The sequence below is a fragment of the Astatotilapia calliptera genome, chromosome 15 (genome assembly GCF_900246225.1).
Source record: "Astatotilapia calliptera chromosome 15, fAstCal1.2, whole genome shotgun sequence".
Taxonomy (NCBI): Eukaryota; Metazoa; Chordata; class Actinopteri; order Cichliformes; family Cichlidae; genus Astatotilapia; species Astatotilapia calliptera.
In genome coordinates, this window is record NC_039316.1 from 33020618 (window position 1) to 33041813 (window position 21196).

The window sequence follows — 21196 nt, forward strand, 5'->3', positions numbered from 1 at the left end:
GGTCAGTGTTAAGAGGCTTAATCGATAACAAAAAACATTCCTCAAAAGAGTTGTCTACAAGGACTGAACTGGAGATGAATAAAAAAGCCAAAGTCCAAAGAAAATCTTTAAAAGACCTTTGGAAACCTTTGGAGAGCTATTGCTCAAGACCACTTTAAAAATGACAAAAAGTCTGGCTCCCTGGCAGCAAAATAAGTAACCTGCTCAAGAGCTTTACACATGATCACCCCCTGTAATATATCAAGGCTAGTATAGCAATTCAACTGTTGAGGATATTTATTTCAGAGCTTCCTGAAATTTTAGTTTTGTTTTGTGCTGCTGTAACTGTTGATGACTTAATAACTAAATATCAGATGAACCCGTGGACTACAACGTGTTTCAGCTCAGTGAGACTAAACAACACAACCTGCAGAAATGTTTTTAAATGGTTGAGCATCCTGCTGCCTTTTATTGAGCTTCATTATTTTGGTATACGTTATATAGATACACACACACACAAAAAAAAAAAACACTGCTCATAAACATGTAACCTGTTTTATTTTACTTTTGTGGAATTGAAACAATCAGATTAACAGAAGAACATAAAACAAAGATCCTGAAGTCACAGTAAAGAATGTCTGCATACTTGTGTTTTGATTGCACAGTGGTAGAGCGGTCTCAACAACCAGGTTGTTGGGTTTCCTCCCAGAGTTTAAAAACATGCATTTCAGGTTATATTGTGACTCACACTTGGCTGTCATGGCTGCACGGTAGATAACCATAAAGTGAATTCATGTTTGAATTTTTAGGAAAAAATTTAGGACACCTATGATAGGCGATTTTCACCCACGTAATTCTCTTTGTTTTAGCTTTAGAGCCATTTTATAGGTTACCTTTCTTCAGTTTATGAGATGTTGTAGAGGCAAAATAAAATAAGAGTAATTCAGCTAGACATGTATTTTAATATATACATTAAAATATTTAATGCACATAAGGGTTAAAAGGGTTATAAGGGTTCAAATATACCTGATATTAGTGATAGTGTTACAAAACTGCAAATTAGTGCTCTAGCGTTAATGTCAGCCTATTCCATTTTAGCAGTACATGCAAACATACACTAACCTTTTTACTCCTTTGTGTGTGTTTTAAAAGACCAAACTCAGAGCGAAACAATCAGCACACAATAAAAGTGCATTTTGATTCCAACCACTGCAGAACGTCCACAAACACCAGTGAAGGTCAGGGCTGGCGATCACAGGAGCCCCCTGGTGGCCGAGACTCGGCTCTGGCGTTCACAGCATCAGAAATGACAACAGCTGGCATGGGACTTCACGTAAGCTCAGTTTATTGAAAATAACACTTAAGATTCTGAAATATGCCACTCATATTCTATTTTCATGAATGACTGATGAGATATACAGTTTTTCTGATGGCTACTTGAAGACATGAATTCAATTTAAAGCTGTAATTTAAATACACAGCGTGTGCCGTCTGTAAATTACAACAAAGACTTTAATGAAGTTCGTTCCTGCAGCTCTACATTGAGGAGGAGCAGCGCTCCAAATGCAACCAGAATACAGTGTTTACAAACAGACGCACACACATATACAGATTGTTCACTTCCTGTACCAGATCTTTAATTTCTTCTCACGCTTGATTTTCTTCTGCAGCTGTAAAGTCCCGTAGAGAAGAGCCTCTGCAGTGGGCGGGCAACCTGCAAGGCAAAGGTACTGATAATGCATATTTCAACAGAAACACGAGGCCACATTACTGCACAATGACATTAGCACTGCGCAGTCATCTCCTATTTAAAACAATCAAACATCTATATTTGATTACTGCTGATGACACAATTACTAGTTTTCATACTGCAGCTACAGATCAAGTACGAGTGCTTCTCTCCCCTTCCCCAGCCAGCAGACTCCAGGCTGCCGTGTTTATAAATTATTACTATGAAAAAGATGTTGATCTGGACTAGTGTGGATGGGGAACACAAGACCACAGACTGAACACACCAACAAATGTGAGAACAACATCTCTTTGCAAAATCTTAATCTATCATTCAGCAGCAGAAGCACGAGTGAGGTCAGCCACTGGAGGCCTACAGGCGTTTTCATAAAGGTTGACTTGGTTTATTGGCTCAAATCTAACTGATTGCCAGTTCAGCTCCACTCCAGCAGAAAATATATGAAGATGGAAAAGGTCACAGATTGAAGAGGCTTGCAATATGGTAGCAGAAACCCTTAATTTGGTAATTCTTAATAACCAGACTACAGAAATGGCAATCCACAAATATCTCTCCACTAACTGGGTGTCTAGACTACATTTTCCACTTTCATTAATAAGAAAATGTGCAAATTTTATCCTTTCTCTGTAATAAACTCTACCTGGAACATAAATGTCCACCGGTACGATTCGGTCACAGCCTCTGACGACAGCGTAAGAATAGTGGTAGTAGCCTCCTCCGTTAGCACAGCTGGAAAAGAAAAGAAAAAAATCCAATCAGCTCTCTTTAAACGTTACACCACAGCAGCAACATTTCACGTCAACGTCACAGCAGTAATAAAGACACTGCCGAGTTTCACGTTCAGCCAAATTATGGGTTCCTAATGACACAGATGTGTTGTGTCCTAAAACCCAGCGTTGCTTTGATTGTGCTCGACCTTTTCCTCTGCAATCTCTGATTGTGTGATTGGCTGAGCCTCAGAATGCAGCTCAGTCTGCTTCCCAGCTGCTGTCTGAACACTGAGTGGAGACAAGCCCACTCCAGCTTTTCCACCACACTCATGTTTGCTTTATTTACATAAATCATCTCTCTCCTTTGATTATAGCGATAATCCTGTTGTTGTAATTAGTGTTTGTACTTACACGAAGTACTCATTTCACTACCTGGGACAGGCTTAGTTTTACCTGGTTGACAAAGTGTTGTTAGGTGGTTAATTTTATTTCTTTTCAATCACTTCTTCAGTTCTTTAGTGCTTTGTTAGTCTTTTGACTTCCTTTACTCTGATTTTCCTGCACCTTTTTTGCCTCTTTCTTTGCAATTAAAATAAAACCTCTGCTAAGACAGCTGCTTTTATGCTTCTTCTCTCATTCCTAGCAGAGCTGATCATTAAAAAGCTCATTGTGATGATCCGAAGATGTCGGGATCCTCAAATCTTTTTTCCCCCCACCCACCTCAGCCTGCTAGTGTTGCAGTGAGGGTCTGACTCTACGACATCACAATTTAAGAGTGTGCAAGAGTAAAAATTACAAACGTGCCAGATTATTTGTCTTTGTAAGACTGAAAAGATGGGTGCACACACCAGCTTCTAAACATCGTTTATCGTTAAATCAAAAGTGAATAAATTGCAACTCAAAATTTCATAGGTTGGAACGAGCAGCTTCAGCACTTTGATCCTGTCTCTTTATCACAGAAGCCTAATATTTCTTTAACTGCCCCCCCCCCCCCCCCCCCCCCCCCACCAAAAAAAAAAAAAAAAAAAAAAAGGAACGACTTGATCAGTGGTTGGAATAAAAAGATTAGAGGAGATCTCTTCAGGACTTACCTTCCCATGGAAATGACATATCTGGGCTCAGGCATCTGGTCATACACCTGTTGGGAAGAAGAAGCGGTTCAGACACTCTTATATAATGTCTAACTAAGTCTAATCTGTAGATTCAGCTGGAGGCGGCTTCATGCCAGTCACTCAATCCACCGGCAGGCTGCTCATAATCCAGCCAGCGTTTGCTCAGCTATCCTGCAGACAGACAGCACTGACTATGTCTACAAGCTGTGAGTGAAAACACATTTTTTGTTTCTCCTTCAATTCCCAAACCCAAGTCAAACCTCACACTTCAGCTAAACAGTTAAACTGCAGTTAGGTGAAAGTGATGATGATGATTAGTGGGGGCCCTTTTCTCACCTTGCGCAGGGCTGGAGCCATCTTATTGGTCAACGTTCCTGCCACGATCATGACATCTGCCTGCCGGGGACTGGCTCTGAATACGACTCCAAAACGGTCCATGTCGTAACGGGGAGCCGCCATGTGCATCATTTCCACCGCACAGCAAGCCAGGCCAAAGGTCATGGGCCACAGAGAGCTCTGAGGAGGAAACAGCAGTTATCGTTTGTGCAGTTTCTGGGCAATAGGCCGCAACGTTCACAGGGTTATCAAGTTTTTGAGGACGTTTACTGTCTCAATCTGTACTTAGCTCTGTATGTGCATTATGTTAACGTGACAGCAACAAGTCTGCAAGTTACTTTTGGCCCTTTAACCCCCATAGTCACGCTGTAGTGTCTAAATCACGTAACTGATTTAAGATGAAATAGCAGCAAGATGCAGCCTCGCTGAGTCTCTGTTTCAACTCGTTTTGAAAGCCTGGACTTCAAACTGTATACTAGTTTTTAAACTCTGTTGATAAGCCAGAAAAAAAACAACAGAGTTATGATAAACAACTTGCACCATACTTTCTCCTGAATACTATTGTAACAGATGTTGCATCAAGAAAAAAGGACAGCCCTCGAACAAAGACAAAAGACAAAAAAAAAAAAAGGACACCCCCTTTCCTATTGGTGGGAAAATGCACCACATCAACCAAACTAAATTATATGACAACACGTGGCATTCGGTTGCTTAGAAAGAGGGGAAAGTTTGGGGAGTGACGGCAGAAAGCAAGAGCAATATTGATAGTGAGTTTTGAGTGTGTTTGGAGTGAATGGTTAGTGTGTAGTATTCTAGTCATTTGTTTGATTTTGTGTGGCAAAACAATAAGGTCACTGAAAATAAGAAAATAACTGAACAGAGAAAACCGAGGTTGTACTGAGACGAATGATATCAAACAAGACAAGCTCAATAGTTTTTAAAGGTGAAATATAAACAGAAAATCAGAAGTAGTCGACCCCAGGGGGTTAAGATCCATAATACCCCAGTTACAGTGTCACATTTACAACGTTCTTCAGCTGATGGTGGGGTCACATCACATGCTGACAGAGAACTTGGTTTTATTTCTAGATGTGTACTTTATATCAGACTGCTTTGTTCTCCATTTGGCATGTAATGAAAACACAGCGCACATACTCATGAGCATGTTAACACAGCTCACGGTTTCTCATCTACTCACCCTGCGAGCCCAGTTAACCAGGTCATCCAGCTTGGTGATCACATACTCGCCCTTGCTGCTGGCTGCAGACGTCGGTTTGGCTGCAGCCACCGCCGTGCTTTTCTCTCTAGCCGGCACCACGCTGCAGCAGCAGGAGGAGGGAATGAGAGAGAGTAGAGTTTTACCATGCGCATTAGTTTGAATGTATCTGTTACCACAGAATCTCTCTCATAAACTCACCTTGTGCTGTTGTTATCATTTTTAGCAGTGCTGTGCAGGCTCTTGTGCTGAAGAGCAAAAACTGAAATGGGCCTGCGGGGACAGAAGTAACAGTTAGACATAGCGGGATGTTAAATGTTAAAGCCACTCCTAACAATAAAATAATGCACCACAAAAGCTCTCAGCTTCACAAAAAGACAACATTTGAAATGCTATCATCATTTGATGGTACCGGGTGACGGACAGATGGGGGGGATTTCTTTGAGGGCGATGCGATGGCAATTTTGCCTGAGCCTTCAAAACCTGGTGGTGCTTTAAAGGATTAACTCGCAGGCTGGCTGTTGCTGCTTGCCAGTGTGGAGGAATAAAACCTAACAGCAAATGTTTCAGTCTTTGTTTTTTTCTGGAGGTTGCTTCATCTTGTTATTTTCTCCAATAACAAATTCAGAACGTTGAGAAGTAAAATCGGGTCTACTCCAGGCACGCGCAGAGGGGGGGGGGGGGGCTAGAGGGGCTTGAGCACCCGCCCCTTTCCTGATGGGTGCCCAAAGTGCCCTTTTGTTGAGGCAACTAAAATTTTATTTATTTATTTTTAATGTGTGTGTGCGTGCGGACTCCTGTCTGTGCCCCTCAACAATAATATTTAACTATTAATCATAGTTTTGCTAAATACGTAAAAGGATCTGGCTTGCATCAGTCACATGATCACATTTAACCAATGATCGCCCTTGACGGCAGAACGCGCTGGTTATGAGCCGGGAACGAGCTCATAAAGAACACGCGCATTTTTTGTTGTCCGGAGCTGTAGGAGAAACACAAGTTTACTCAGAGACACAGACTGATGCAACAAAACCAGTAAGTAGGTGTACAGCGCACACTGTAGTGTGTAGCACACAGGAGTATTAGCTTATTACGTACATGTTGGTAAGCTGTCTTGTTGCAACTGACGAACTGAAACAAACGAGCGTGCTGTGTGTGCAACAGCGCGACAAACATTACCTGTCCTTTTATTAACTGCACAAGTAGTGCTGGTCATAGCTGCTGGCTACCTGTGTAAGGCTGTCATGGGTCTGTAGCTCTGTCACCGTTTTAGGGAACATATTTAGTTTTAAAGTAAGTTTCCGGGCTTTTCCTGCCTTTCTGGAGGGATTATATTTCACTAAAAAACGATCTAATATGCATGTCCACATAATTATGCATTATTATAATTATAATATATTAAAAAACACACGCTGTATTTTAAAAAACATACATTAAGAAGCAGATTATATTAGATTTATATTTTAAATAAGACAAAATTTGGATTTTACAGCAGTAAAATTATTGTATCTTTACAGTTTAAAAATGTAATAAGCTTTGCCCCTGCACAGAGTGGATAGTGAAACAAATGGAATCGTCATAAATACATTACTTCATATTTATTACTTCCCCCTCCTCATTGCTTTATTATTGTAGCTCTAGTAATAAATAATAATGTAAGGATTCTGGATCAGCACCGTGATGCCCATAGTATATACAGTATTCTGAAGAAGGTCTAAAATGTCACTGTGTGTGCGTGCATGTGTGTGTTTTATGTATATGGATTATTTTAAATTATTACTCATGATATAACATTGTCCAGACATGCCTGGTAAGGACATGAGGAGGAAACAGCAGGAGCTGTGTGAGGCTACTAAAGGCAGGGCTATAACATTTTTCTGTCATCATTTTATTATAGATTAAGTGCAAGAGTTGTTAGGTGTGGATAATTAAATTATAGTTTATTGCAATAGCAAGTTGTGCCTTGTTCTCAGATAGACAGCAAGTGGAGAGTGATATATGAAATGATGGGATGGAAGGAAGAAGAGAAGCAAAGAGTGATTCACAGGCAGAGCCTAAATTATTTCTCACAGTTTTTTTGTTGCCTTATGGTTCCAAGTGCTGTCACCAATCTTTGCATTTTGTTATTATCTCATGACACTTGTTTAATCAGCTACCATCTCTCCTATGGACTTTTTAATGTCTACAGTCTCAGATCAACACAGCCCTGCCCTCCCATATTAGATTCTTGATGAATGTGTGTTGTTATTCAGCCTGGTTCAATGTGCCCCTTTTTAACTTTGAGCACCCGCCCCTTTAAACCTCTCTGCACAGCCCTGGTCTACTCTATATGTGTGACTACCTTTTGTTATTTGTTTTTAAGATGACCGCATACAGAATGCATTTGTACACAAGTATAAAGAGAACCTCTTATGAAGTGTGATGCTGTAACAGCTGTAAGCAGGACAAGGCCAGATTAGCATCGGTTTCAATACAAGGAACCAGATTAGAAGGTTCTTACCTTGTTGAAAAAGAGCCAAATATGGCCAGGCGAGGTGCTGCAAAATAAATACAGAACGCATTATTACACAAGGTGAAGAAACTTTAACAACTAGAGAGAGTGCAAGAGCTAGAGGTGTATAAATGGGGGGGGATCTAGGAATAGAAATGTATTAGTTTTCTTGCTGTCTGTAACATATCAAATCAAAGCCGAAAAGTAGTACATTTCTGCCTCTTTTCAAAAAGTCTTTAACTTGTGCTTCTCAAGCTGTGGTGATCGCAAACTCGGGTGACAATCCTAAAATTGTAAAGTTTTTACACCAAGTTTGGTTCCATGATCAGCACTTCGAACCTGTCGTCTTGCACTGGGAGGCACCAGCTTTAATCCAGTATGGAAGCAGTCGTTAGTAAACTAAAATAACAGCAGTCTGGGTGGTTTAAACACGACATTTGTCAAAGCCTGTTTTAATACCTGTTTAATGTGACTGCTGCACGCTAACATGGCTAGCCGTTATGCTAACACAGACAGAGCAAGGTCAGCGGCGCTTTCCTTAAAAGTTACAAACCGGCCGTCAAACGCAGCCAAGTCGCTGTGCAGTTCACTCCCCTGGGCTCATTTTTAAAATACTCAGAGCAGCATGAGTATAAAAAGACACCAACGACTACAGAAAAGCGTGTAGTTTCAGTCAAAACATCACTCACCTACCAACGCCGCCATCTTTGGAGGTTCTGGTTACGTCAAACGAGCTCTTGTCGTGTCAGAGCGCGAGCTGCTGAGGGCGCTACTGCTACATATTCGAGCTGCGCACTTTAAACCAGCTCAAATCCTCAGAGAATCATAATCAAAAACCAAAATAACAGACAAACAATAATCCCTAAAAGTACTAAAGTTTGACTTTTAGAAATACTGAATTTTCGTGTCTAGATGTCTATATATTATTAAATAGACTGATCACAGTTATTGAGTCTTTAGGTAGCTGTTTGGCGCCTCCAGTGGAGGCACATTGCTACTGACAGACTTGAACGTCTCCAAGGGTGATTTATGACTGTGGTTTCTCATGTATATGTGTATGTATGCATTTGTAAAAACCTCTGCGATGCTAAAGAGTATCCACAGATACTGTCACCGTGACACATTCAGACTGAGGTTAACTCACTGAGCCTCACACGTTTTCTGAAATGCCCCACATTTGATGCAGGATTTTATCAGTTACATCCCACCCACAGTGGCTCCATGTCCCATCACTGGGGCCCACCCCACAGTTTGAGGTGCAACTTAAGTTTCTGTGCAGAGGAAACAAAAAGTAAACCGTTTGAGGGACATAATTTATGTCATTAGTCAATAAAACATTTCCATTTTATTTAATTTATTTATTATTTTATCTATTTTTTAGAGCAAAACCACACAACACATTTCTGTTTCATTACTGGCCAACTACACTGTACTTCAGAAATCGTGAAAAACACCAGTGGGGTTGTGGCTACTCTTACTTTGGAGATTATTAGAGTGCATTAACAGAGCTTTGACTTTCACTTACATGTCAGGTAATCAGAGCAGCAGCAGGAACAGCCTGGCTCTACTGGTTGAGCTGCATTCAGGAGCATGTTGTCATAACAAATACATTTATTAAATCAAATTTATCACACTCGAATAACGCTGTCATGTTACCAGGGCTGATTTATATCTGCTGCACTAACACATATGATTGTGTGTGTGCTTGATCATATTTAAAATATGTCCGTGTTGACTCTTTTTTTTATTACTTTACGATCACAGATGAACTTGAACTTATTGTCTCCATTCATGTGAGTGTTGCACCATGAAAACAGAGCACAGCCATGCCAAATGTTCGCACCAGCATGAGAGCACAATAACATCAAACACTGCAGGAGCGCCTGACTTATTATTGGAGCTGCTCAACGGCTGAAAGCAGCAGTCTGTGGTTTCAGTTTGATAGCAGAGAGCGAGAGGTCCTGCACGGTCTAACCTGTGTTTCATTAATCTCCTGATCCATCTCTGTAAACAGATTTAAATGTCTAAAAGTGTTTAAATGGTTAATATTCTGTTCATTTGCTGACCTAGAGTGATGGTTTGTTTCCTCTTGGTTCCATCAGGAGGAGGATGGAGATGATGAATGGGAAGCTAATCTAACATCTTTATGTGCAGATTTAAAATAATTTATCTCAAATGAAATGAAAGCAGAACAGACGAGAAGCAGCGCAGCAAGCAGATCGTCGATTAATCTCCAATTTATTTTACTATGAGTGTGAAAAAAGAAGCTCAAACTTGAATTACTTTGCTTGCCAAAAAAATCCAGAACTTCAGCTGACTCTCAAAGCAGCTTGCAGGAAGTTTGTAACAGATGAAGTTTATTCAAAGTTGTTTGGAAACATGTTGAGGAAATCCCCAAATTTGATGTTATATACAGTCCTGTGCAAAAGTCTTGAGCTAATTTCTTTGTATTTTGCTCGGAAAATGGGAAATAGGTGAAACATCTGCAAACATGCATGGAAATACAGAAGACAGAAAACAGTTTGTACAATTCTATTTGGTGTTGTCTCATTTCACTCTGTACTGTACCACTGTACATGGTTGATTTGACTTATTCTTCAACACAGTCCGAACTCTCAGGCAAACTTTCTTTCTTCTGGAATATTTCTCCAGACTTCTCAAAGCTCTTCTTTGGATGTCGACTTTCTTTCGTTCTGTTTTCTGATTCCATAGAGTTGACATACTTTGACATACCACTGCCTTTTCTTCCCGTTTCCCTTTCTTAAGAATGGTCCATCCTCCCACTGAGACCACGTCTGATGGTCAGTAGATGGACATGACTTCTTCTTTAGTCCCCCATTTGTCCTGTTTCTGCTCACCATGCCCAGTTTCTGGCTCGTGGCTCTTTGGGATTCACTTTGTTATGGCAAAAATGTTACTTTCTTTGGATTTTTTTTGTGGATTCAACTAAAGAAACTGGAACAAATTATGAGTTATTGTAACATTCTGCTACTAAGATACAATTTCTTTGCCAAGTGTTACATTTAAACAATGCAGGTTCATCTGCTGAGTTAGGTGCCTTTTTATCACTTTGAAAAATGACCAGACAGTCTGGCTGCTTGGAAGCAAAATATTTTGAAGAAAAACAAAAGAGTGGTGGCTCAAGACGTTTGCACATTAATTTATAAGAAAGGAAATTAAAGGTCTTTTAATAAACAGTCATTTGTAAAGTAATTTCAGGCATTCACTCTGAAACGCATCAAAACGTCTGTGTTCCCCTCTCACCGTGCTCCGTGCTCAGATACCTTTAGAGCCGGTTATTTAGTCTGACGCTGACAAACCTGGGTGCTGGTTGTTTGTAACGTGCGTGAGTGTGGTTCAATCTTTACTGCTATTTGGAAAACTCAAATAAATCTCTGGATTTGACGGTGAAAAATATGCATTCAGATTCAGTGAATACCTCGGGTCAACACTGCTGTAATTATAGTAATCTGGATCCCTGGGTATTCTTCAGTTGAGTGTCAGTTGTCAGACGAAACGCACTGCGTCTCATCTCGTTTTTGTTTTGGCCCCGTTTTGGTGCCACAAACCGAGCAAGTTCATCAGCAGCAGCGAGGACGCCAGCAGGGTGGAGATGGAGCACGTTATTATCACATAATGACAGTCCCAGCTCTGAAAACGCGCGCCGCCGTCTCTCCAGGAATAGACGCCCAGCCAAGGCAAAAGCAAAGAGCGGTCAATGGAAAACCAACAACGGGAAGACATTTTTTCATTTGGTTTTTTTTTTTGTTTGTTTGTTTTTTACAAAATGGCTTTTATTCTGTCTTCATCATGTACAAACTTTGTCAAATAATAATAAAGTCTGACAACTGCAGCTGCTTTGCTCGTGTTTCGGTCAAACCAAATCCAGCCATATATATGTATGTATATATAGCTTTTAAGTATTTAGAGTTCAAAACATTAAATGTAGGCACAGGAATAGCTTAAAAGGACAAATGTTTTATGACTACAGCATTGTTCAAAGGCGTCCCCAGCCACTAGCAGGCGGAGCTCTTGCATTTCAGATAATAAGCATGAATCCACATAAAAGGTTGTGTATAGGGAGGAGCAAGAAAACACAAGTCAAGCCGTCACAGAGTTGGAGGTTGCAGTGGCAGCACGGGTAGCTGTGCTGAACTGCAGACCACAGGAATGGGCTATTTTTGGAAAGATCTCCTCCTCTCGGAGAAGGAAGCAGGCAGCTCGCCTCTTCACTGAGCGTCCAGGATGTCTGGTGTGGCACTCGGGCTCTGTGATGACCAGGAAGAGGGGGTGACCTGATTATAGAGGACGTCCTGAGAGCCAAAAAGTGGCTCTCTGAGATGGAGCATGTACACAAGGAACAGATTAAGAGCCACCATGGCGAGGAGTGGGAAGACGCTCAGGCCGGAGCCGAAGCCTCGCCAGGAGACGCACGTGTTCAGGGCGACCCAGTAAACAAGCCTGAGGAGCACGAAAAGAAAACATCAAACAGGAAATCAGACACTCACAGCTTCCCCACCAGCGTTACCTCCAATCGGCTAAGCTCAGTCTGCCAGACATGTTTAATAACTCCATATTTTTAAATAAAGTCTCCCAAAATACATATACGCCTTTCACTGCACTGCAATAAATGTTGCTACAATCGATTTGTAGGCTCATAAATTGACCTTTTTTTGGGAGTGGGTGCAATAACACAAACAGCTCTCAGCAGTTTATAGCAACTTTTGAAACCACAGTTTTACTGGGGTTTTTTGTACTCTCGTTTTTTACTGGCCACAGCAGACAGCTGCTCAGCTTTAAAAACCAACTGAGTAATACCCGTCCAGCGTCAAACAGCAGTGCAGACGCAGTCAGCGACGGGCTGTTTAAATGAGCAGGTTAAGAGACAGATGCTGCATTTCACTCAGATCTTAGAGACCAAAGTAAAGGAGACAAAACTTCAGGAGGTCACAAATGAGGCCTAACTAATATCTAATAAGAGGGTTGATAAATCAGATGCACAAACCAACTTCACTTTGTAAAACTGGCAAATTTTGAGGCTCGCAGTCTGAGCTCTGCACCGCTCTGTGACGCAGAGCCAGAGCTTCTCTTTGGGTTTGTTAATGACAGTGGTTGTGTTCATTTTTAGCCCTGTCAGTGGCGTGGCTCTACAAACGGCAGTGTCAGCCTGTCAGTGCATCGCTTTGGACTAAAATAACTATCTCAACGCCATCGCCGTCATTTATGGTGCACAGAGGATAAACTCCTTTTGGAGAAAACGTGTGTGGTTGTCACACTTTTGCGTGAACTACTGATCACTGAAACATCTTTCAATAACCTTTCCTTAAAGTGCTGGCTCAAAATGGGTTTCCTTTTTATTTTTGCAACTGTAACAAAAAGTCATTAACCTTTTGGTCTTGGTCCCCTTTACCTCTGTCTAGTTTCAACATGGGGTTGGCATTTTGCACTCTTCCTATTCAGTGTACTAACTCTGGACTTTTCTCAATTCTGGTCTGTGAAGCAGAAAAAAGTGTCACTAATTAGCACGTTTGCACACTGATGACAACACTGGGCTCACAGGAAAGCCTGGCTGCCAGCATGGCTAGAAACTCTTAGGTTGTTGCAGGTGTAATATTCAATAAAGCCTGTCTTTATCGACTTTTCTGCCAAATAAAAAAATAAGATATTAAATATTAATCTCCATATATGGGTTTTAATTTATATCGTATTTGCCAAATCCACTATTTATTACTTAAAAATGTGTTACTGGTGATGTAGAGGTCTCAAAAAGTCAAATATGATACACGTGGCGTTACAGGGTTAACTCTCCGTGGGGACATCACGGTCTCATCTTAAAATGTCAGAGTTCTTTGCTGGGAACAAAGTGATCTGTGTGTAACAGTTTGGAGTTATTCTAGACCTGACTTTTAGGCGGATTTATTGGTCCTTATTTGTGTAGCACTCCGGCTACGCAGATAGAAGGATTATGGAAATTCAGCTGACGTGGAGGCTGCTGAGACGTTTATGTAAAGTCCTCCAACAAGCCAGCAGCTAGCAGGCCCATCCACAGTGGGTAATTCAAATGGCTAGAATGGGGAAGAGAGTGACCACAGAAGGGGAAGAAAGGAAAAACAAATCGTGCATCCGGTAAGGTCGGACCAACCCCACTGGCTCACAGGAGCTTTCCACCTTTCTCGCTTTTGAGCCTCACCTTCCAAAGATGAACATTATGACCAGGATAGGCACCAACTTCAGCTGGTCTTGAGGCAGTAACGCAGCCATAACAACAAGGTTCAGGACATAGAGGAGTAACTGCTCCAGGGATGTGGTGACGAAAAGCTGCTGAACCGCACCTCTTCTGGGAAACGACTCCTGCAGATCGAAGGAGCCGTTGCAGAACTGGCAGGCTGCACCCATGAGCATCGCTGCAAGGGATAAAGGAGCAATAAGTCAGTTAGCATCTTGAATCTGGGCCATCTTTCCGCAAACAGCGCGCTCATCCTGACAGCACACTTTGTTTTTGCAATTCCATCATTTGAATGTGAAGCAAACGCCAGTAGACTGGCCCACATGCAAATGCTCCTCACAGCTACCAGCCTGACCTTTTTTTTTACCACCTGCCCTCTTATTCCGAGTCACTCTCGGTTGGGAAGTGATTAAAATGTTCTCGAACAATTAGGCCACAGCCTGGGAGATGAAGGACACAGCCAGCCTCTTATTGTAGTTTCCATTTAAAGCTATGTGAAGGAGAAGGAAATTATGCTTCTCCCCAGTGGCCTGGGAGACGTCTGCTGCTACTGAGGCTGAAAGCGCATGAAATTAAAGAGGACAGGAGACACTGAAGCATTCCAAGACAAAGCAGCCAGACAAACCAAATCCTTTCTTAATCATTATCTTTCATTCAAGGCTCTCACATGGCTGTTTTTGAATGTCAGCGTGCAGGTGTGTGTGTTTGTGAGACGCATACCGAGCAGGATGGGGACAGCGGCCACCACACAGCAGCACAAGGTGAAAACGATGCGGCTGGTTACGTCAGGGAAGTCAGGGGGTTTGATGGGCACGTAGAAATAGAGTGCATAGAGGATCCCGGACGCACACAGAAGCGAGGCCAGCACCGAGAAGAAAGCGGGGACTCGGCTGCTCTGACAGCATGTGCACTGGCAGCAGCGGCATTGCCCCCGATCCGAAGCCTCCCGCGCAGCCACGCAAGTCTCTCCCCGGCCCTCGGAGCTCCACACAGCCAGCTCCACGCTCTCCGGCGGCGGCCCTATCAGAGGCCGACCCTCGTCCACAGTGCAGTCCAGATTGGTGGATTCTGGACTCCATCTCGGTGCGTCTGTGCCGTTGGGAATGTCTCCCTGAGAGGCCGGGGTTGGAGGGCCGACGCAGTTTTCCGTGGCGGTGTCCAAATTGCGCGCCGTGATGATAGGACTGGAAAGAGTTTGATCCAGCTCCCCCTCCTCCCCACGATGCGCTCGAGGCTCTTGTGGGAGACTGACGCCAGACTGCTGGTGGCAAGGAGCAGAGCCTGTTCGAATCAGAGCACATTTAAAAAAAAAACATCAAAAGCAATCAGCTGCAGACTTACTCCAATCAATCATTCACTTTCTTACTTTCAAAATACAAAGCAGAGTCGAAATACTCATATAAACTGTTCTTACAAGATTAGCAATTAGTGGCACCTCTAGTTTACGTGGTTGAACTGCGGTGCTTACACACTAATTACATTTACTATAAGGCTGGATTTCTGCAGGCTGTTGGCCTGCTCATAAATGACTGTTCATAGTTTAGTATTCGAAGCATGTAAACAGTAGGTAATATTAGCCTAATACACAGTGTCCTTAACAGGCTGGCTTTGTGTACACATTTGTGAAATCTATATTTGAAAGGTTTGTTATTATGTTTTATTTATTTCTCTAGTCATTTCAATGCTACTGAAAATATGTGTGGAAAAAAAGATATATCAAAACATTTAAATGAACCAATAAAGAGTCTAATAATTGCTTTGAACTTTAATTCATCTTTGGTTGAGCTGTAGTAATGATATATGCATTCACGGGCCATTTTATTAGGTCAATCACATGGCAGCAGCTCAGTGCATTTAGGCGTGAAGACATGATCAAAACCACCTGCTGAGGTTCAAACTGAACACTAGGATGAAGAAAAGGTGATTTAAGTGACGTTGCATGTGGCAGGATCGTCGGTGTCAGACAGGCTGATCTGAATATTTCAGAAACTGCTCATCTGCTGGGATTTTCTTGCACAACACAATGGTTTGACGAAGGGAAGCAATCCAGTGAGCAGCAGCACTCTGGATGGAAATGCCTTGTTGATGTCAGAGGTGACCTTTTAGAGCGCTCCGAGCTGATAGATAATCAGTTCACTGCACTCAAACAGCCTCCAGAGTCACCAGATCTCAATCCAATAGAGCACGGGAAATTGATGTCATGGATATGCAGCCAACAAATCTCAATCAAACTTCAGCACCTTGTTAAATCAATGCCCTAAAACAACCAGAAGACAAAAAAGGGCCCCAACCTGGTACTAGCAAGTGTCCCTAATGAACTGGCCTGTCTGACACCGGAGCCAAAGAGAGCTGAAGGTCCAGATCCAGGAAGGAGGAGAAGGAGAGCCTGGACGGGTCGATGTGAGTGTATTTGCATTACTGTCAAATAATCGAATGAAAAGGACCAAAACAACCAACAACCAGTGAAAGGAATTAAATTTTCTGTATACTAAAAGTGTGACATAGTTTAACCAAAGGGTTGTGTTTTAATACACAGAAAATAGTCCTGTACAGATGCTTCTTTAAAAATCTATCTAAAGTGTAGACGGTCGCACCAACTCGCTGTTGGTTTTGGTCTTTAAATGGGATTTGTTTATAAAAAGTAAAGTCGTACATCATGAGGTGCATCCCGACTGCCACAAAAACCACGTGTCATCTTTAATTTTCATTACATTTCATTCACTTCTAATTAAGCATCTGACGGGTGCGATATGCAGAAGAGAGCCCAAAGACCAACAGAAGCCCTCAGACACAAATTAAAGCTCTAGAAAAATGGTTTGGACCGAAACGTAAAAACATCCAGACCGCCGCTGCTGCAAGGACACAAAACAGCACACATTAAACACCAGAAGCTGTTGAGAAGGGTTACAAACATCTGGACACTTCACATTACAGATGGGAGTCACCCACCAACACCAACTTTAACTGTTTCCCTCACAGCTTGGACTTGGTTCTCTCACACAAATATTAAATCTAACTATAAGAATGTTTGTCTTGTTTACAAAAAAAAGCTCCTTTTCCTAAAACACAACTCAAGTTTTTATGATATTTTACCCAGAATTCAAAGCTGATTTTTCCAAAATCTGACTAAAGTCAAGGATTTTAAAAGTTTTTTCTCTTCTGGAAAATGACTTAACTTGTTTTTTCTTAATGTTTTTGTGATATAATTGCTCTTAGCTTATTCCATTCAACACAAACAATGCTTTTTTTCCTCTGCAGACTCTGTCCTAACTCTATTTGGATCCAGCCTGTACTCAATCCGACTTTAGCTTTTGCTAATTTGCTCTGGCCTCCCTTCAAATCCTACAGCTCCGACGAGGAGACAGTAAAAAGCAGCGGTAATAACTCACTCCTTGGCTGATCCGTCGCTGGTGGCGGTTCCAGCGAGCGCTGGGAGCCGGAGACAGAGTGGGAGGACGAGTGCAGCTCCTCCACCGAAGACTCGGGGCTGTCTGACACCGGAGCCAAAGAGATCTGAGTGTCCAAATCCAGGAAGGGGGAGAAGGAGAGCCTGGCCGGGTCGATGTCCTGGAGCTGGTTGATGATATCGCTGATGGATTCCTTCATGCTGTCGAGCTCCTTTGCATTCTGCCGGTTAGTGGCCTGAAGCCCCGAGGTGCTCATAGTCACAGAGCCTGAGAGGAGCAGGAAGAGGTCCAGGTGGAAATCAGGCCAAGATCAGTTTAAAACATCAGACTGCAGAAAGAGACAAGAGGGAGAAAATCACCTTAATTCCCCAAAGTGTCAGAAAAGCTTGATTAATACACACGTCTGAAAAAATATCCCCGAGAAAACACAGTGATTCATCTTTATTTTCCCTTAAATATCGTCAGTAATCCGCTTTCTTTCAAGCCTCTGCTGTCTTTGCGCTTTTCTTCTACCTGTAAGGCCCAATTTATATCCTGCTTCAGGAATCTGTTTGTCTTGACCAGAACAGCCCTGACCTCAGGGGAAAGGTCAGCGCTGAGGGAGACGCTAACACTCAAAAACTTCACTGGGACTTTATGCGGGCTTTTTTGGGGGGGGAGGATAGAGGAAATTATGGGTTTATGCACATGGTTATACAATAATCATCACTGACAGGATGTCAAAGTTTATCTTCCCCTGTTTCTGTTGGGAACACTTTCTCATCAGTTTTGAATCCCTGTCAGTAGAGAAACTCAGCAAATCAGCACACGAATGCGTCACACTCTCGTGCACACCGAAGCACGTCACAATAATCACAGACTCCAGCTTTATGATCTACAGCGGGAAGTCCAGAAGGTGGCTGGCGTGCACCGTGCTGTTGCCCTGCATCCTTTAAACGTATCACACATGAGACTGTGTGAATCTGCAGGTTTCAACACTTTGGAGGAAGCTTATTGTTAGTTAAAATCTTCCTTTTGGCTCGTATTTCGCAGCAGGATGACTCAAATATCTATGTAGTAAAATGGAAAGCACTGCAGAGGTGTAATAAATATGCTTTGACCGTTTTCACCTAAAAGGAGCAAATCGATATTTTGGGAGATAAGAAGTCCAAAACCATGAAGCTACAGCAAACAGCTGACCTGCCGAGCAAAACTGAAACAGGGAGAAATGTTAAATGTGTATTTACTCACATACTGATTAAACAAATGAGACATAATGTGTTTATTAACAAGATTTAAAGGCACTGGAAGTATTCACATAACGTCCCCCCTGTTTCTAATCTTTCTTGAGCAAAGTGCTCCGACTGCTCAGTGTGTCACCATCAGGGATCTCTAAAGTTATATTTTGAAGTGTGGATGTCACTACACGTCCCTTCAGTACTGATAATCAGTTCTCGGCATCTTGTGAAAAGTATTTCCTGTCCTGGCAGCTTTGACCAAAGTTTTAGAAGCTACAAATTTTAAAAACACATATTTCAAATCCAAAAAACACAGGATTATAACACTGATGAGATTTCAATTCAGAAACTCGTGGATTCATGGAAAATCTTGTGTTACATTGCTACTGTGAGGTCAGACTTTAGCTTTCTTCTAAGAGAACTCTGGAAGATGAAACAGGGCAACGTTTCACCTGTTCCCATCTCATGATGTGAAACTGAACCAGAGGTGTTCAAGTTAGTTAAAAAGGTCTAAAAAAGCACAGAAGCAGCTTACTGGAACATCTCCTTTATGGCTCTTCATGGACTACTTCAACTCCACTATTGATATCACAAATAATCCTAAGCAGTTATTGTAACACTGTACCTTTTCCTGTATTACAACAGTAAATACAATCTATAAATACATATTCATTTATGACTGTTTTCTACACATATGCATACACACGGACGAATGTTTCCAGCACTTATGAACTCTAAAGCACATAAAATGCACTTACTGGACAAAAGCGTCTGCCAGGTGTGCGTAAAATAACATCAGTCACGCGCCTTTGTCTTCAAAGGCTTCATTAACATCTGCAGATTGAATCTGGAGCATTTTTCTCTGGGTTTTCTTGGCGCACAACCAACTGTAGCGCAGAGCGGGCGCGCACGGCGACGTTTCTCCAAACAAGCGAGGACCTTACCATGTATAGAGATCAATTAGGAGCCACGGGGCTTGAAGGTCTGGAGGAATAAATGTCGGTGGCGGTTATCGGAGCTGGCCTGGATGTGGCGCGTAGGGGGCGGAGAGGGGTATGTGGCTTTAAAACCCGCTGAAAAATAACTTTCCCTTCAGTGTTGAGCCACTCTCTGAAAACAAAAACTTTATACGATGCCTCCTCCACGAAGCTTCTCGGGCTCAGTGTAGCAGCTGCAGGAAACACCTCATTTATTGATAGATAAATAAATCAAATGAGGGGAAAACGCACGCGTGAAAGCTACGCGTAAAGGACGGGTCATTCACAAATCACGAATCGTGTATTTTGTGGCATCCAGCAGCAATTAAAGCGATTCATTTCATTTCACAGACAAACCTGCCTCACTTTGGCGAAACGAAATGCCCAAATGTGCTGATGAGCGGAACAAGAAGCGTTACTCTTATAAATGAACTTACTTTAGTCGGAGGTTGCGGAGTATTTGGGTGAGTTTACTCTCCTCGCAGTTTAAAAAAAAACCCTCCGTCCTCGTCTGCCTTTCTTCCCTCCCCCTCCGTTTGCTTTTTGTCTTCCAGGATCCCGAACTTCTGAATCAAATTTCAGGACGGACAAAATACTAGGCTTTTTCCTCCGCCCACACAAGTTTTTTTTTTTCCTTCCTGGGTACCATGTCAAACACCATATGGAGCAAATAAAGGCAGAGGAGCGGCAGCAGCAGGAGGAGGAGGAGGAGGAGGCACTTACTTTTAGTTTACCTTCAAATTCAACATGAACAATCACATCCATCACGAACACGAGTGCATCTAAACAGGGCAGTAAATATTTACAATGAAACCAAACCTCGGCGCGCCTCTGATATTCATATACAGGATGAGCGCGTGAACTCCAAGTATATTAATGCTCACTCAGACAGCATCAGCTACTACAGACAACCCGTTTATAGAAAGTCTTTTCACTCAATAATAAGTGATGAACTTTTCAAAATTAAGGTTATAGACACGTCATTGTGTTTTTGCTGATTTTGTTGGGCTTTTCATTATCAGTCACTCCAACTTCCAACAGTCCACTGATAACTCCTCGGTGGCCTCGAGCGCGACGAACAGACGCCAAACATTTTCGGATTGTGTGTAACTTTACTGCGCATGCCCCATTTTCTCTAAACATCTGATTCCTGGAATTTCTCACCAAATAGATAAAGAAAAGCGTTTAACATCTTTGCCCACAAACAATACATAAAAGCCACTGGTGAATGAAGTCTGTGACTCACACATGGATCCTGGGATGCTTAATGTGCTGTCAGTGAATATCAGATTACCAATGGTAATAAAGGAGTGATCTAGGAAAGGTGTGCGCATGCGTTACCATCTTTCCACTTGCCCTTGTGATACTTTCATTTCCTCCTTAACAGGAAGTGATGAGCAGGGTTTGCGCATTAAGTTATTGTGAATAGAAACAAGTTTAAAGCTCTGCTGCAGCGGTGCAGATGTTCAAAGGGTTACAGATACCTGCAGAGGCAGTGCAGAGAGCAGCTGAGATTTTTGAAAATCTATTTATTTCATGCCTGAGAAACAAATCTTTTGAAAAATCCTATTACAGGATGTTTCCTTAGAGGAAATTCTCACATCGCTGCTTTTCGCTATGTTGAGGAGCGTTTCCTGGAAACATAAGACTTTCACCCTTGAAAAATAGGGAGACCTGAACGTGGAATGATTGGAATTCAATTTCCATTCAATCACCTCAACTTTATTAATATTTCTTTTTGTCTGACTCTCTTTTAGTTCAGCCTCCTTGAGCCCATG

General features: G+C 42.2%; 2 protein-coding genes across 5 annotated transcripts; both read right to left on the bottom strand.

The window, feature by feature from the left end:
• Positions 1 to 1301: 1301 nt before the first annotated feature.
• Positions 1302 to 8368, bottom strand: ndufs7 (NADH:ubiquinone oxidoreductase core subunit S7). Its single transcript, XM_026142953.1, has 8 exons — positions 8281 to 8368; positions 7601 to 7637; positions 5302 to 5373; positions 5083 to 5203; positions 3885 to 4064; positions 3528 to 3574; positions 2367 to 2455; positions 1302 to 1693 (listed from the first exon to the last, which is right to left on the bottom strand). The coding sequence occupies exons 1-8, from the start codon at positions 8294 to 8296 to the stop codon at positions 1596 to 1598; spliced, it is 660 nt and encodes a 219-aa protein (XP_025998738.1). The 5' UTR covers positions 8297 to 8368; the 3' UTR covers positions 1302 to 1595.
• Positions 8369 to 10763: 2395 nt separating this feature from the next.
• LOC113006986 (transmembrane protein 79-like) lies at positions 10764 to 20919 on the bottom strand. 4 transcript variants are annotated; one of them, XM_026143266.1, is made up of 5 exons: positions 20665 to 20919; positions 17207 to 17552; positions 14538 to 15098; positions 13782 to 13995; positions 10764 to 12052 (listed from the first exon to the last, which is right to left on the bottom strand). In XM_026143266.1, exons 2-5 carry the CDS (start codon positions 17478 to 17480, stop codon positions 11821 to 11823), a joined length of 1281 nt encoding a protein of 426 aa, XP_025999051.1. In that variant the 5' UTR covers positions 17481 to 17552; positions 20665 to 20919; the 3' UTR covers positions 10764 to 11820. The 4 variants fall into 4 exon arrangements, with proteins under 4 accessions (XP_025999051.1, XP_025999053.1, XP_025999050.1 ...); XM_026143268.1 differs by lacking the exon at positions 20665 to 20919 and adding an exon at positions 19856 to 19992 and having other exon boundaries at positions 17207 to 17491; XM_026143265.1 differs by lacking the exon at positions 20665 to 20919 and adding an exon at positions 19856 to 19992.
• Positions 20920 to 21196: the final 277 nt, after the last annotated feature.

Coding starts and splice junctions, on each gene's coding strand:
- ndufs7 (XM_026142953.1), bottom strand. Junction 5,204..5,301: donor AATGATAACAACAGCACAAG/GTGAGTTTATGA, acceptor CTGCTGCTGCAG/CGTGGTGCCGGCTAGAGAGA. Junction 1,694..2,366: donor GGTGGACATTTATGTTCCAG/GTAGAGTTTATT, acceptor TTTGCCTTGCAG/GTTGCCCGCCCACTGCAGAG.
- LOC113006986 (XM_026143266.1), bottom strand. CDS start 17,480: ATGAGCACCTCGGGGCTTCAGGCCACTAACCGGCAGAATGCAAAGGAG. Junction 13,996..14,537: donor CGCTGTCCCCATCCTGCTCG/GTATGCGTCTCA, acceptor TATCCCTTGCAG/CGATGCTCATGGGTGCAGCC. Junction 12,053..13,781: donor ATAATGTTCATCTTTGGAAG/GTGAGGCTCAAA, acceptor CGTGCTCCTCAG/GCTTGTTTACTGGGTCGCCC.